Raw genomic sequence first — 18,022 nt, forward strand, 5'->3', positions numbered from 1 at the left:
TTAGTACAAAATGCTGCATGAATATTAACCTCTTGTCAGCTCCCAGGTGGCTTGCATTTGCCAATGAAATATCACCTTTCTTTGGGCTCCAATGGCCAGTGAGTTTCATGTCCTGTTCCACTTACCAGGCCTGCTCTTGACTTTCTCTGAATAAGTCCAAATCCCCCTATAAAAACTCTATCACTGCACATCTTATCTGAGAGCTCTGATAAGCACTATTTTTCTTTCAAACCTTTAACATCACTTTGGCTTTGGGTGGACACCCCCAAGTTGCACTCGTCTCCCAAGAGTGGATAAGCTAATGACAGTGTCTACAAGAAAAGCAGCGGGGAGAAAGAAGTCCCAGACACCACCGAACACCAGTTCACACATCCTCCTTGGCCATCAAAATGTGCTCTGAGGGAAACAGTCAACACAGACTAGCACATGAGACCAGAAAGTAGTTCTGCTAGAATGCAGACAAACTATCAAAAAAATTATTGTAAAATGAACACAGAACCTGATTTATCAACAGGCACCTCAATTTCACAGTTGAGACAGCCACAATACACAGAGTGTCACCACACAATATCAGACAGCATCAGCCCATACACAATAATGCCACTTGAGAAAACTTCCAGCATCTGCTCTTTATTATTCTTCAGCCCAACCTTTTTCTACCCTTCATCTTACAGGCCTTACACCTGTGTGCCCTCTGCACCCTTTGGTGACTGGTCAGTGCACCTGGGCACTCCAGGTAATACCTTTATTGCTGCTCACCGGCCCTGCACAGCTGCAGCCCACTGGGGATGAGGCTCCACCGCAGCCCCACTCCCAATTACCACAAACTGTGTGCCTATAACTACATACCTTTTGAATGTGGTGTTACACTTCCTACAGTTTCTTGACTACTCCTGACCACAACACTGTTTGCTATGGTTTCATCATAGTGTTGTTTATATTTTTGAAAGTTCTCCATATTATTTCCTAAAGCAATGTCTCCCTCTTTCAAAAAAATTTACCCAGAAAGAATGAGGAAAAAGAAGAGCTCCCACAGTGAAGAGAATTATCTCAAAATTACCCTTCCAATACAATTTGCTCTTGATTATACCCAGTAAGTAACACAGAAAATCCCTGTCTCTTTCCATGGAAAAAAAATACACTTTTATACATAAAAAGCTTCCTAAATATGAGCAGATACTTTGCTGTCTACACAACTGCACTGCAATTGTGAAGGCGGGATCTCTGAATGTGATGAATCATCCATCTTCTGAGCCTGCTTCCTGGCATGCCTCCAGGCACTTATACTGTCAGGACTGTTTGCCAGCAGCACCTACTTCCACTGCAGCAAGCCCACTCTGGATTATGAGATGTGATACAACCTAAGCACAGTGACACACATCAAAGGAATAGATCCATACACGTGCTGATCCATGGGGAAAACAGTAACACAATAGCTGCTAAATCCTTCTTGCCCCAGAAGAGAGGATCCTTTATACTTGGCTCTCAGGACTCTGGTGCAACAGCTGCTTAAAATGCAGAGAAAAGCACGACAGAGAAGCCCCATAAACTCAGAAGGACAGCATCACCAAGCATCCCATGGGGAAAAAAAGGCTTCAAAAAGTGAGAGCTAATCAAAGCCTTACCTTCCTTGCACTGTGCACTTCTGCTCCACACCACTGGGTAAAACAACTGTGAAGTCCACCAGTCTGTTTATCATGTTCTCCTTCATGCTCACAAGGTTCTGATCAGAAGTTACAGCTGTCTCTGCAGGTGACTTGGGCTCACTTTGAATTCTACTTGCTGGAGAAGGTTGATTTGGTGGAGGGGGAGCACGAGCTTTCATTCTTCTCCTTGAGAAAGAAAGGCAAGAAGAAAATTAATAATTTCTTCCAAGAAAATCCAAACACATTACTAAGAAATATATGCTCTTTTCGCCATAATCTCAGACTGTTTTTAAAAGTTCCTTTAATGCAAGTCATTCTTTCTTCATCATTAACCTTTTCAGTGGAGTTGCACTTTTATTTTTACCTCCTCTCTAAAAATACGCTAATTTTTTAATGATGCGCTCACTCCTACTGTTTGCTTTCCATGCCCCAGGGAATGAATCAGTTCCATAATTAGGATATGATATAATCATTTTTCTGTCGAGTATGAAGCATACTCCTATGAAGTGAGAAACAGAAATGCTGGGTCCAGTCCAGACCTGACTAAGAAAGAGTTGTATTTATGTACATGAATGTTTCCTCCAAGTCAGAATGGCAGCAGTGGAAGCAGGGTGAGGTTTCATTCAGCTATATTTGGGTTCCACAGTATTACTCTACTTGAAACATTGACTCTTCCTCTGCTCTAAGTTAGTAGTATTAAATCTGGCTCATCGTACTTCATAGGGAAGCACCATGAAAAGGTCAACTGTGAATGATATCACTTCTTACCATGCAACACCAACACTACAGCTCTTTGAAAAGCACCCTGAAAGGAACTCATTCTTCAGTAGCAGGCTATGCACCATGTGTGATATACAGAAAAGCTTCATCAGCTTGCACCAAACAAGCAGCGTACTTTACAGAGATATAAACCCACCACAGAATTGAAGTTTACTTCTTTGGCAAGCAGCCAGACAGATAAGCAACATATGTGTGCTGTTAAACTTCTGAATAGCTGGCCTCATACCAAACACATGTCTAAGAGGATTAACTCTGATGATTAATACTCCAGTGACCTCTTCTGACTAGATTTATGCTTAGTTTAAGTCAGATTTTAGTGTAACAGATGGAAAAAGCAGTAAAATATTTACTCAGAAATTATTGTGGAGGCCTACCGCCTGCACTTCCTTAATCTGCCTGTTTTTAGGGTGCAGGAAGAGATTATGATTCTTCACACGATTTTCGCCCTGCAAACAACATGAACTGAGGTCCAGAAAGGAAAAGTACAGAAAAAGCACTCTAATTCTTAAAAGCTGGAAAAGCTTAGTGGTCAAATCAGCCAAGGGCAAAACTGTGCATAGGGGAAAAAAAAATTAAAAACTGAACTGAAATACTAAATCAAATTCTTTTTTAATAAGAGATAACCTCTATTCTCGCAGATAAAAAGGTTAAACAGAGTTAGTTTGGATTATCATGTAAGCTTCTGGCAGAAGAAAAAAGTAACAGCTTTATCACACTAACAAAAATACCCAAACCAAACCAAACCAACCAACCAACCAAAAAAAAACAAAAAAAAACAACAAAAAAAAAAAGTGTTCAGAGGTAGTCCAAACCCTCCATACTTTGTAATCAGTATTTGCATTTGACCAACAATCTCTGTGACATGTCTCAACTTGCAAAAATTCTTTACACTTCCTTGAAAATGCTCATTTCAGTGAGACCTCAACAAGGCAGTGGTACATCAGCAGTGAAGATACTGCCTTTCCTTCCCTGTGTGCATAACAAACAGCATTCTCTACAGATATGCAGGGAGAGGTACTGCCTTATTTACTAGTAGAGAGAAATATTTCTTTCATCAGAAATTTTCTTGAACATTCCATTTTTATCCTATACTCACTGAGTGAGGCATGAAATCATCAGTCACTAACTTGCAGCTCCTATGCTCCGCCCCATTGAAGTGATGATAAGTTCAGAGCATTGACAAGTAATTAACTAGCTCGACTCTCCATGAACAAAACTCTTAATTTATTTGTCTATCGAAGAAAAAAAAAAATTGGATTCATCTTCTCCTCAGGTCCTTTTATGTTTAGCTACAGTTGTTATTTGTAAGCAGGTGGTGGAAGACATGGGAATTTTGCATACATCCGGACTCATGGCAAAACTGCCGTACAATCAGTTTAACTTCACATCGATTTACAAATCATGTAACTCTTGCTTTTCATAATACCAACTACATCAACAGAAGTAGCTATAGAGCTACTGTAAACTATAACTTGTTTCTTAAAACAAGCTTTTATTTTTTGTTCTTGCAGCTTTTTCTTTAATGCGGGCGCTAATTCCACCACATTGCATCTGACAAAGTACCAAGGGGTAGAAAGAAAAGAAGCAGGCAAGTGTTCTGAGCCTGGCAGAACTAGTTGCAATTATGATTTACCTCATAAATTAGAGATCTCACAGTGAAAAAAGGTAGAAGAAATAAAGCAATGGTAATAAAATAATCATGAAACTGAAATTAGCTGAAGCTGTAGACACTTGAAACTTCAGGGAAGAAATGAAGAAGGACCGAGTTTTGAAGCTAGTGAAGGAGCTGGAAGTAAATTGGGACTATGCTACAACAAGGCATCTGTTCCCTGGCGATAACATAAACCTGCCTGAGGTTTTCTATGGGAACAGAAAAACAAGGTCAGACACCTTAATGAGAGTGTGATTTTTATCTTTTTAATATATTTAAAAAACTTTTCAAGTACTCCTCAGCCAATTCTGCAGTTACAGACCTTGTATGAAACCGCTTGAAGTTGGGGGTGAGAGGGGGGCAGTGTGTGCCAGCAAATCAGGCATCACACCAACAAAAGCATCAGCCATACATTGACCAGCCATGCTCACTTTAACTCCATATAACATATAACAATGCATATCCTTTTTGGCATTATGCTGACAGGGCCTTTTAGATACTACAATCCTCCTTTTCTTTTGTGCAGAAAGGACAGGGCAGGTCTGTTTCCTTCAGGGACATCAGAGAAAGGAAAAGGGAAAACATTCCCACTGCAGTCTCTCTAACCTAGCAACAGTTCAGGTGACCTCATACGAACTTTTCCACAACAGTGACTTACATATTCTCACTGTGACTGCTTGAAATTCCTGGTTTTCAACATTTTCCAAATGACAGATCTCAAACTATATCGGTGGAAGCAGATCCCTCTGCAGTTCACATTTGTGGAGTGATATGTCGCGCAGTTTTGCATTTTCTAGCAAACTTTCTGAAATATCTCTGTCGTAGAATGTAGCTCCATGAATCAGAGACTGAAATCCACAGATCTAGCTCTACCTTAGATCTGACATGAGCAGCTGCTTTTTCTGACAGGCTCCAGCAACTGCAGTCAGAAGCTGACTAGAAGCCGGTTAATGCTATTGAATGTGAGTGAGAAAAAGAATTAATCTTTCTTTGTCAGAGCAACAATGGTTATAGAGGACAATACAAAAGCACTCCGTAATAAAAGCCTTATTGTTACTCCACTAAAATAATGCACAAAGAAAGTGAGTGATTTAAAAGCCTGTTTTAAGCAAGGGAAGAAAGGGTACTTTCCATGCTATAAACCACAACATACAATAAAAAAGTTGCATACCATTCTTCAGTGTGAGATAAATTCAACCTAAATTTAGTTCAACAGCCATCTTCTCTCCACAAACATCTTTCACTACTGAGATACCTGTTAAGACCCTGTACCCACTCCTTGTCTGCAGGAGAAGTTACAAGTGGGAACACCTCAGATCTGGTTTAACTCATGGTTACATGAATGCTTCCATCCAGTCCTTGAGACAGAGACAGTGAAAACAAGCAGCTGATTCCAATACACAAATGTACCTTTTAGTGAGGCTTGAACTACTTATTCTCACTTAACTGTAAATGGAAAAAAAACGCATATAGTCATGAAATAGCTAGGCAGAATATATAAATCACCTACCAGCACTGCTATCAGTAAAAGCACCAGGTTTCTCAAGATGGAAAAACGAGGAAACTGACCTGTTACGGTTGCAACTACCACTGACTAATAAGATCAGTGTTTCTGTAGTTCAGCACAGAAGAAACACAAGAGAAATGAAAAGAAGTTTCATCAGATTATGAACTTCAAGACAAGGTAACAGAAGCCCTTTGGACCTACAATTTATTAATATATAACTACCAAGCAACAAGATGTAACCTGGACTTTACAATCCTATCGGAGAAAAATGTGATCTGTCTTTTGAGCAGCAGTGGTCCTGCCACTTCCACGCCCAGGGCAAAGCTATGCAGAGATTGCCTTTCTTCAGACAAGGTCTAAGACACACACACACACACACACACACACACACACACACACACACACACATACACACTCTTTTAGAAAGAAAAAACTGAAAGTGAAACAGTGAAATGCTACCCATTTCCACCATTCCCAATAAATAATCCTCTCCACCCTGTAAAACAAAGGCGACTTAACAGGTACAGAAAGACTTCATTCCATGCGTGTCAGCAGGACTTGGGCAAGTGCTCCGTAATTCACCACTTTGTAGAACCTGGTCTTTTCTATGCAGTGTCTCTCTCTAACCATTCATTTTAAACAAGCAAGAACAATAAAAAAAGCACAGGAACACACATACACACACACTCTGCAGGAAAAAATGAAGAATATAAAAAAAAGGAGAGAAAAAACCCCACCAAGAAACCTTAAAACCCCCACCTAACAAAACCAAGTAAAATCCAATCCAAAATAAATCAAAAACTCAACCATCCCTTATCATAGCAAAACTATGGGAAATTAATTTTTTTAAGTAATGGCCAACTAGTACAATCTGGTCAAGTCAATTTGCAGTCTAGTCAAAAGGCTCAAACAGGTGCAAAGGTTTTTTTCTGTGACAGTTATGTACACCCCATCTCATAATTAGGAGAAACAAACCAACATGTGAGTGCCCAGTGGTGAGAAAATACAGACATATTGTCTCTTGGATGAAAACCAGGAAACATGGGAATAAACATTTTTGATTTTCAGGTGATTGGACTACTATAGTCTTTTGAGGGGAAATCTGTGTACACAGGCAAGAAAAAAAATGCAGATGAGTATGTTCATTTGCTCCCTTTCCCCTGGCAACTTGCACAGCAAAGCCAGAAGCCCAGCCCTGAGGCACACACATCATGCTCCAAACCACCAAGACACAGCAGGGTAGAAGTCATTCATTCTCAGTGATCTAACTTGTGAAGGAGATACCTTTCACAGAACATTTCCTTTTCATTCTTTGCTTGTTGCTTATGACAAAGCAAAGAAAGCCCAGATCACTGGCTAGGAAAGGGACAACCACTTCAACAGAATAAATATGCTAAGTTTCCTCTTTGTAAGTAAAATCCTTTCAGCTTCTGATGCAGCAGCTCAGAAAAATTGTAACATACACAACACAAATGTAAAGGAAATACAAACAGATCAGCAGCAAGATCAAGGCACCTCAACAATTCTGAAAAATGGAAACCAAAAGTCAAATAAATCTCAGAGAGATTGAGAACAGAAACCAGGAGAGCATGATATTGTCCGTAACTACTAAAAAGGCACAAATTCACCCAGACAGCCTTACAGTATAAACTAGAACTCCATTCCACCTTGAGATCTATAACACTTAAGAAAACCAACTAAATTATAAACAATACAAAAATGCCAAAGAACATTCTCAAGTTTACTTTTTCTATCAGACTAAATATACCAATTCATTACAATTACTTGCAACACAGATAATGTAAACCTTTAAATGTCTCATACAGGTTACAGGTCTAAAATGCATTACTATTGTAGTAACTTGTTTCCAATATTAATTTCCAATATTTTGGTAGAATTAGTAATATTACACAAATATCACACCTTCTAAAGAGCTGAAATCTTCAGCAGACACTAAGATGGAACAAACTAGATTACTAGTGGATATGGCTCAGGCAACAATTGGCGTTCTCTAATTAATTTTTTAAAATAAGTTGCTGTCTTTGTTTTAGCAGTTTTTACTCTGAATTCCAGGGCTACTACAGCATATAATTATTTTATGCTTTTCTCTTTTCAAACTTTTATTGGAATTTCATATTACTTGTAAAAGATCATTCCATTTTTAAGGCAGGATCACACTGATAGACACAATGAAAATTATTTCCTTGCGGGCATGATAAAGTCACCCAAAATAGACAAGAAAAAATAATTTGTTTCTGGCAAAGAAATGAAAGTTATTTAATTATATTTTTGATCTCCCATTTGATTCTACTGATGAGAAACCCTACAGCTTTATGTATTTTAAAAATAAAGTTGCTATGCCAGAAGAAAAGAAAAGGAAATAAAGAACAGAAGCAAATAGAATGAGCACATTTGTAGAAGAGGAAGCAGGGATGGAAGTATATGATCATGACTGCCCAAGGGCGAAGTTAAAAAAAATAAACAGAAGTCAAGGTGAGATGATACAGTTTAATGGAAGTAGTTCCTAATATCATCTCTCTAATTTCAAATTTTTCACCAACTTAACCAATCATTTAAAAGTGTTGGGCTGCAGTTTCCTGGTCCTGGATGTGCCAGTGAATAACTGTTATAAAATTTGCTTCCAGAGGCATTGCCCCATATACGACCCATTTCATGAGAGGCTGAAATGTCCCAACACACAGAAGACACCTGGCTACTCTGGTCCTGGTGAAACATTGCAGAGCTGCCAAAGAAGGGAAAACAGGCTTCTGCCCAGTCAGGACCCAGACTCCTGCACTGACAAAAAACTGCTGAACTACTGAGGGCTCACCCTCTGACAGGAAGGCTAAATGATTTGTTAGCCCGTGGCTGGTATCCTCAAATAATTATGTTTTTATACATCACCCACACTTTGCAATAAGAATCATTGTGTACTATCTTCCAACAAAAGTCTAATCCTCCTTCCAGTCACTAAGGCATTCCCTCAAGATCTGGTACAGAGCAACTGACACACCAATTCCACAACGGAGTAATTTTTAGGGCCAGAAGAAGCCAGAAGCACTCTAACCTGACCTCCTGTAGTGCATGGGCCATGCAGTGCTCCCCACTGCTACCTCAGAAAGCCCTCTCTCAGCGGGAAAGCAGGGATGGACCAGTACACGGGGTGGACTTTAACTGATCAAGGAATAACACTGGAGCCTCCAAATGCTTTTACACTTGGTAACCACAGCCACGCCAGGGAGCCTAATGGATCTACCTGTATCAGTTCCCAAAACAAAGTAGAAGACAAGCCCTAAAGAAAATCTTTTAAAAAGCAGCCAAATCCCCAGATTTGGGTACATGCCCACTGCAGTTAATGAAAACACTGCCTGAATAAGCACGGTAAGGTCTGTATCGCTAATAGCTGTATCATAGGACTTCTGAGATACCACCCACACGTTCAGTGTGTGGCAAAGACCACACTACAAGCTGGTGCCATGCTGTACAACTCTACTGGGTTGCACATCAGTAAATAGGAATGAAATGGGAAAGCAGTTAACATTACTTAATTATTTACCTAATCTGCTAATTCATATGCTGAAGAAAAACAGAAGTCTCTGGTGGTTAAAGGCAAGAAAGCACAGGTAAGTTCTATTTTGGAAAGGTAAAATTCTGCAATCTAAAATACAGCGATATCACCTCTCTCAGTCAGATACACAGAAATAGTTTTAACTCTTTAGCTTGGGAGATGTGATCCAAACAAAATGCCACCAACAATTCATGCTGGAGGATGGGTAAGAAGCTTCACCTTCAAAAAAATGTGGTCTGGAAAAGCAAAGTTGAAAAACAGCACTCCAGGCAGGGATGGTGAAGCTTTGCTCTTTTCACAACGGCATTTGCCAGAAGAGAAGTTGCAGATGAACCAAAACATGAATACAGGCAATAAACATTTAGGCTTTAGGACTCAAATATGTTTAACCATCACCACCTCAGCTAAAACTGTCTGCCAGTTTCATGCTGACCAAAATAAAAGATTGTTGTTAAACTGACATTCAGAGAAAACAGCAATGCACTAGTGCAAAGCATTCAGTGAACAGTATCCCTACCAGTATTTTTAACTTCTTCCTTCATTGTCCACAAACTCACAATGTTTTTTCCCCATTTATCAAGTATTGATCTATTAGTCTCATTCCATTCCAAGCGGCAGTAATACTAAAATAAAGAAAACACTCAAGGAAAACATCACATTGCTTGTGCTCAGCTGAAATATCATCCAGTTCCTTCATCTGTGACTAAATCAGGCTGCTTTGCATGGTATGCTTCAGTGGGAAAAGAGAACTCTATTTTTATGTTATTGATACATAAGCAAAATGGCATTGGTTACTTAAAAAACCAAACCAAACAAAATGCCAAAGCCATCCATGCTAACATCCTGAATGTACTTAAGAGAGAAAACCCGAATACTGATGATAATAACACTGTAAAATGCCCAAGCCCTGTTACCAGGGCACTCTGCTCTGTTCTCTGCACTCTCAAATCATCACTGAGCTGTTAAAGACATTCAGTTAAGCAGACAGCAGGCTACAACCATGCAGACAAGCCACTTTGCACACTGAATTCTCTGCAGAAGGCAAATACTATGGCTGAAGTGTGAAAAATATAAGGTTAAAATCTCTGGCAAGACAACTAATGATATTTCTCAGCATTATTCATGAGGTTATAGTCACATTCACGTTGGTTAACTGGACTCATACTAACCATGCTCATCTGTGGAAAACACTGTCATGAGACAAAGCAAGAGTATTTCCAAACAGGCCTGAAGCACTGCTGGCCTTCTGCATGTTGTGGGCAAATGGGCATCCTTCAGATGCACTCACTCTGCTACCTCTCAGCTGTGGGTTTGTGAAGATGCCACAACTCCATGATGAGCTCTCTAGGTCTGGAAAGGTAGCTTGCCAGTTCTAATAGGCTTTACTAACACACAGTAGTCTTCATCATGTTTATTAACAGTGAATCATGTCAGCAATGAGCAGATGGTTTGTTTCTAGAGGGGTCAGTGACTAAAGGTATGGTTTCTCAAGCCTGAGGCTACCTCAGAAACACCTGTACTGCATGTTATCCCTGAAATAATAGGTGTTGTTCAGATTTCAGGGTGGTTGTCCTTTCTTAATTTCTTATCAACAATCACCTTCAATAAAAGTTTATTGCTTAGCAACACTGATTTATAAACTCTCCTGTAGTGACTTGCACTGTCAACTAACATGTAAATTCAAGGTGCATTTGGCCTGCATTGTTGAGCAAAGGTATCCCAGATTGTGCTCTATTTTTGTACCCACAGACTTTTAACCTCAATACCACTTACTGAGAATCACTCTCTAGAGGCCTGAAGACCATAGATTAGTGCTCCTTGCAGTAAAGTGCTTGCCTTATTCCCACAGAAGATGGAACAGCTTTGAAAGAATCAAAGAAAAAAACAATATATATGGCTAATTCCTAAGTTTTATAAAATGCTTAGAAGCCAGTGAGCAATTCAGTGGAAAACCACCAACTAATTACTACAGAATATTATTCGTACTAATACCTTTTTCAACTAGAAACGGCCTTAAAACAGTGTCCATCTGAGGTGCAGATGGGAAAGAATTGTTTAGCATGATTACCTGCTTAAATAGGTACCTGCTGGTGAACGCTAACAGCTGTTATTGTGAGCTGACAGATCGTAATTCCTCATCCAGTGACAACACTCTAGGAATACACTACTGAAGCTCATTTCATCTATTCACCCTGACACAAACAGATCCTACAAAAACAGGCAGGCAATGGTCATTAAGAGAGAATTTTCAGAATTACACTTAGGTTATTTCACCTGCCTCCACTCAGCTGTCTGCATATGGTGACAAGATCACAGATATTTCAGACATACCAAAGAAATGGACACAGACAAAAAGTTAAAGGCTCTGACCAGAGTAAAGAGGCATCCTGGCCCAGTTCCAAAGCACCCCTTGGACCCAAAAGGCTTCTCAAAACACTAGAAACTTGTACTTCTAGGCAGGAATTAAATTAAAAATTAGCAATTACCCTAATGTCTTTAGAGGCTGCTAGAAGGTATCTCTGCTTATGAAATCTGGTAAGTTTCTACAGCTACAAGGATCCAGGCAGGAGAGATACAAAACACAGCAGGCAGGACTACAAAAACCATTTATTTTCCTGCTGCACTGCACTCTCCTAAAAGGGATAGCACCTCTCTGCTTCCTCTCAACTTCACTTGCCCTTGGAGAAGCACTTGTGATCTTATCGTGGCTGACCTTACATCAAATTTCCTGGGGCAGAGAAGAGAAAGCCGTGTCCAAGTTCAAGGCCCACTGCTCCCCATACATTCAAAAGTCCACATCTGCTAAAATACTGGAAGATAAGCAAGAAGCTAACTTACTTTGGATTTCCTGATCTAGAAGACAAAAGGCATGAATCTACCCCGGTTTTGGTTTTTTTTCTTCTGCAGTTATTCTGTAAATTCTAACTGTAGAAAACTACATGACATACAAGAAGTCAGCACCTGAACTACAGGGCTGATAAGCTTCTCTTTGGAGCTAGAAAAAAAAATCCCCTAAAAGATCTAAGAATGCATTTTTTTGCAAGATGTAGTTTACATTCACTCACAGAGAAAAAGAATCAGAGGTGCCAGGACATTCCTTACCCTCCCTAATCATCTTAATTAGCATTTATAATTTAATCTTAATACATACTCCATCACACAGCAAGGAATCCCATACAGCTGTATATTAAATGAAGATTAATGAGGCAAAAATGCAGTGTCAATGAGAAAAAGAAATATCCAACTTTGACACAACAGTCTAAACTGTTGTCAGACCCTGTACTTCTCGGATGCCACATGTGCTTTTATGAGGAAATCTCAAAGCTTCAGCTGATTTTCTGTTTATCTTGCTGGTGCTTATTTGCTTTATTAAATTTCTTATTAGAACCTTAAGTATTTTGCTTTCATTTTTTATGATATTCTCTTCTTTTGAAATGACAGAGGAATCAAGTACTTCTTAGTTTAAACTAAAATTCAAGTATTTCGGTTTATTAAAAGCATATCATAAATTTAAGTGAGAAACCCCACTCCAATTCTAGTATGGAGGTGGGAGACCTACGTTAATATAGAAACCAGAAAGTCTGACCAAAAAGAATACTGCAGATGTTAGCACATAAATACACTTACAATACCAAATAGGAGGACTCTGAAGTGTGATCCTGATTTATCAAGTAAGAAAAGAAGTGTTTTAATGATTTTTATGTGCCAGCAAACCCCGTGCTTTTAGTTTGTTTCCATTTAAAATCCTGTTTAATGTATCCTGTAGGCATACACGTTACTTAATGGATTTTAAATCTCTCAAAACCAAAAATGATATAGGCCTCATGCAGTGCAAACTAGAGCACATTATGAAGAAAATCTTGATAAATCAGGCATGTCAACACACCCAGACAGTATTAAATGAGAGAGGAAGGTGCCAAATACCCTCCCTCTTCATCACACACATTCAAATCAGCGATGATTACTGTGGGCATTTTATTGATGTGTGGCACTGGCTCAGGACTCAGGAAACAGGCAGGAGTCAGGACCATTATAGACTTCACAAAGTAAAACCAAGACTTTCCTGTCAGCAGCCTGGAAATGGTGTTACATGTTACCCATCACCAAGAAACTGAAGGCATCTGCTGCTGAGGAGCTTTAAATGCTGCTCAAGAGATAACTCAATGCAAACATGCTGGAGGCTGCCCTGTAACTACTGATGGGGCATCACAGCAGCGATTGCAAGATTTTGTAGACATGTCTGAGCCAGCTGCACACTCAGCAGAGCCTACAACACCCACACAGGAAGAAGCAGGATATATTAGACTACCTTATAACATGAACTGCCACAGTTATTCTAGAAGAGCCAAGAGGCATAAATACTTCAGATGCAAGTAACAAAAAATGGTGATTTAGAGCTGGACTTTCAACCAAGAGACTTCCATCTCCTTGTCAAAAACAAAGCAAAAGCAGCAATAATGACATCAAATTTCCTCCAGGTTCCTTGTCTTGTCTGAACTGCTTTTCATATCAAAAAGGGTGACAAGTCTCACAAGCTCTTTTCAGTGCTGCAGCACTTAATGACTGTCTTCAACTCTGGACCTTATCCTGCAGCTGTCACCCCACTGCTTACAAGGTGGTTACAAGGCCTCCTCTCTCACTACCAGCCACCAACTTTCCAGACACTTATGAAAAGCTAGTATATTAGCTTTTCTTTCTCTGTTGTCAATTAAACTGAAACCAAACTAACCAGTGAAAAAAGCAATTTTTCTTTTTAAATACAGGCAAAGAGCATAATGAAATAAACTCCATCTTATATCTAGCACCTCATGGCCACACAAGCTGTTGGCAGACTCTGCTGAAATAAGGGTGTCTGTCCCATCTGAAAGCCCCTACCTGGCAACAGTGAATGAAAACATGAGTTTGGAAGTGTTTGACTAGAGAGTTTCCTCCTCACAACTGATGAAAACCAGAACAAAAATATCCTGGACTCAGTTAAGTCAGTAGGACTTTTGCCACTGATGTTGCAGAAAGCCAAGTTTTCATTCTGGCAGAACCTCAGCAGAGCTCAGTTTCACCTCTGTGCTGACAGCCCCACTTGCTGGCTCCCCCAGTGAGAATTCAACTTCCAGGTACCAGGAGAACGTGGAGCATCAGCAGCATGGCACTTAGAGAAGTTTGGGGAAGTGGAGAGCAACTGCATGGTACTGCCCTGGGCATCCAACCAGCTGCCTTTTAGCTATGCAAAGGCACAGTTCTCTTAGATGCTCTTACTACATCTTACAAAAAACCAGAAGAATACAACTAAGGAGTTAAAAAAATAAAAAGGGAAGAGAGGAAAAAAAAAATCAATTAAAAAAGCAAGCAAGGCTATCTTCCTGGGTTACCACCCTGGTTTTTTACCATTTCCGATTCTAAAATGAGTCAGAGAGGTCTAGGAAATCTGAGGACACCAGATAAAGTCAGACCTGCCACACCACAATTTCTCTGGCCACCTCCTCTGAAATAGGAAGGCCAGTGGCATAGTGATAATTGGTGAAATTACCAGCATAGAGAGAGCACTCCCTGAGCCAGCACCTAACAGTTGCTCACTTGACACATGTTGGCACTCTGCTTCCCAAAGAGAGATGAGAACACTCAACTGCTAGCAAAGCAGACCTAGCATCCCCCCTCTTGCTTATTTGACTTCCCAGACAGAAAAATCCTGAATGCAACTTACAGAGCTACGTTCCTCCAAATAAATCTCTGCTGAGCCCAACATAAACTGCAAAGCTACAAGCAAAGCAGCAAGGCAGGAGAAACCCAGAGTTACATCTACCAAAACAAAAGTAAAGGGTCTTGTCTCCCTTGTGTTCTAATTTTAGCCCTGAAGAAACAACAGTTATTCCTACAAGCTCAACTGACCCCTGTACTTCAGGATAAATGCTGCTGAATTAGCATGGGCTACTCACAACAGCGAGTGAAGGAAGGGTGCACTCTCCTGCCAGGAACACAAAAGTATTTCCACAGCCACAGCTGCTGCACATCATAATTGACAAAAGCACAGGCCTGCTTCACACCTACACATGACATACAGCATGTAAAGGCTGTTCTCCTCTTACCCAAATGCATATCATGCATATATATCTGATGTAGAAAGAAAGCTATCGGGCTATATGTCATCATTTCTGCTTCTGAGTCAGTAATATATGAAAAGTAGGACTAAACAATATACAAATTATATTCACTGTTTAGATTCAGCTGCTTCTGTACAGCTTTGCTTTATCTTCCATCAACTTCCTCTACAACAATATGAATAAAGAAATTATTATGGACATGTACTAACACAGGCACAAGCAGATCCTGTTGATCACTCCTTGCTGCTCCACAAAAGGATGCCACCAAATGCTGACTTCAAAGCAAGTACATTTCCAACTCAGATTGCAGTTGCCCCAGGCCTCCCAGCAAGCTAAATTCAATCTCACAGCATCTGGGTACAGATGAGCCAGCAGAAGATGAATGTGTTTCAGAAACTGCTTGACCAAACGGTTTTTCCACACCCTGAGTAGGGGGTGACAAAATTATATGACAGAAATATTACCATGTAATAATGGCAGACGTGAGAGATTGTAACCACTTGTGAGTCATCACTACCCATGTTCAGAGCCAGAGAAACAGGCATGGAAGCATCCATGCAGCCAGACATGAAGGCATTAGTACACTATGGTCTTAAGCTGCACCAGGGGAAGTTCAGGCTACACATTTGAAAAAAATATTCTTCACAGAAAAAGACCATTCCAATGGCTGGGCATTAGAACAAGCTGCCCAGGGAGGTGGTGGAGTCACCATACCTGGAGGTGTTTAAAAAAAGACTGGATGTGGCACTCAGTGCCATGGTTAGTTGATAAGGTGGTGTCAGGCCTTAGGTTGGACTTGATGATCTCTAAGGTAATTTGTTGGCTATGAAGTAAATATCACATCCTCACAAGAGGATGCACTAGATTTGACAGAGCAGTTGGTCTGTTACGTCCAGAAGCACAATAACAGAGTACACTGAAGGTTTTGCCTGGCATGCAAGTGTCAAAAACCATGCTCACTGATATCAAAAATTACATATCCTTTGTGCTTATTATGAAGCAGCAAATGAATGCCCAGAAGCAGATGCCTCCTGACATATGCTTGACATCAGCAGCAAAAAGTCCACCTTGAGTGATACAAACACTTCCATGTACTCAAGCCATGCATACAGGCATTAGCCGAACTACTATTTGCATGCAGCCCCATCTCCCTGTAAATGTCTAAAGACTTATTAATGCATGAACCTCATTCAAATTATCATGACCATGCTGTTGTTAAAAGCAAGCTATGCTTTATCACACATGTCCTTCACCACAGGATTAGGTCCAGAGAGACAGGGTAGGAAGAGTGAGAATTTCATTTCAGTACTGCTTCTGCTCACTCTCAAGCAAATAATGACTTAAAAGTTTAATCTTTGACTGAATGAATACCTGGCATGTTGATAGTCTTGGCAAATGACAGCTGAATTAAACATATATGAATGGTGTCATATTACAAGTTTAACCACTTATTTTTAAACTTGGAAGAGTCTGGACAATTGAAAATATCTGGGTAGGGCTTATGAATTCCACACACCCTTTTTTTTGTGCACTCAGTCTGCATAGCTGGTAGTAGTAGGTGGCATGAAATGATGGAAGGAAATCTGAAGATTCAGAAGAAATTTGAAACAGAAAGGAAAAAAAATGCCAAAGTAAAAAAGGAAAAACTTCCTATACTAGTGATATGAATGAGAAAAAAGAATGTAGCATAATATTTCTTTTCATTTCTGCTGCAGAGTAGGATGGAACAGCCTTAGGATAGAGAAAAAACCCTTTACACATGATATTAATACTGAAGAATTAGTGGTAGCATGAATAGAAAAAACATATAATAAAAGTTAAATAGCCTAACCCTAACCTCACTCAGCAGTTTCTCCCTTGAATCAGCAAACTTAAGCCCACAAAGAACTGCTGTCAAGGAGAAAAACAATGCAGTTTGTTGCATTTCATTACGTGTATATACAAAAGCAAATTTCTGTCAATCCCTAAACATCTTCATCTTGTTGAAAGAAGAAACAAGTGATATTAAAAGAAGTCTTATTCTAACTTCATTGGTATTAACAAGCAACTTTTACAAGTAATTACTTTTACAAGTAATTATTTCTATCACTTTGCAGTCTCTTCTTCAGGTGGTCTGAAGAAAAGCCACAGACATACAGACCTCAAATACAGCTATGTACCTCCAAGTATTTTCCTAGGAGGTCCCTTAATATAAACTGGAAGGGGGGAGTGAGATGAGGCAAGAGAAAGACTATTTAAAGGACAGGTATACTGTTGTATTGCATTAATAGGTTTGCAGAACATCTCACAAAAAAGGTGGATGCTCCTCCCAGTGCCCAACCGGCAGCTGCCAGCTGGGTTCATCCCGGCCCTGCTCAGTCATGCCCTGCTGTGGAGCCAACTGGAAAGGCAGTGTCACTCCTCACTGGGGCTGCCCCACCACCCTGCCAGTGATGAACCACACAGTTAAAAATCAACAACACCAACAGAAGTGGAGGTGCTGAGAAGAAATGTAACTTCACATTTGACTTCTCCAGTTCAGGAACACAGCCGGGGAATCCGCAGCTGAGGCACAAGCAGAGGCTGTGGGACGGGAAGGTTCCATTCATTCCTCTGCTGCAGGCAGATCTCTCGACAAACCAGACAGATCCCTCCGCCTCTTCAAGCCCATCCGGTTTGTCTTTCTCTGGAAACACACATACTACAGCAAAGTGCTCAGACACCATGGAAGAGGAGAAGTGTCTTGACAACATGCTCAGTGACCTGAGCTGTCCAAGACCCAAAAGTGACTTAAGC

The 18,022-nt window shown here is 40.1% G+C and overlaps 1 protein-coding gene across 8 annotated transcripts in view; it reads right to left on the reverse strand.

Annotated features, from left to right (window-relative positions):
- Positions 1-18,022, reverse strand: part of COBL (cordon-bleu WH2 repeat protein) — a 157,912-nt gene that overhangs the window by 113,870 nt on the left and 26,020 nt on the right. For all 8 annotated transcript variants that reach the window (XM_059855529.1, XM_059855539.1, XM_059855521.1 and 5 more), the window contains exon 2: positions 1,626-1,832. In XM_059855529.1, the coding sequence (XP_059711512.1) occupies positions 1,626-1,832 (207 nt within the window). The remainder of the gene's footprint in view (positions 1-1,625; positions 1,833-18,022) is intronic.

Source organism: Haemorhous mexicanus, chromosome 1 (assembly GCF_027477595.1).
Source record: "Haemorhous mexicanus isolate bHaeMex1 chromosome 1, bHaeMex1.pri, whole genome shotgun sequence".
In the NCBI taxonomy this organism is placed as follows: Eukaryota; Metazoa; Chordata; class Aves; order Passeriformes; family Fringillidae; genus Haemorhous; species Haemorhous mexicanus.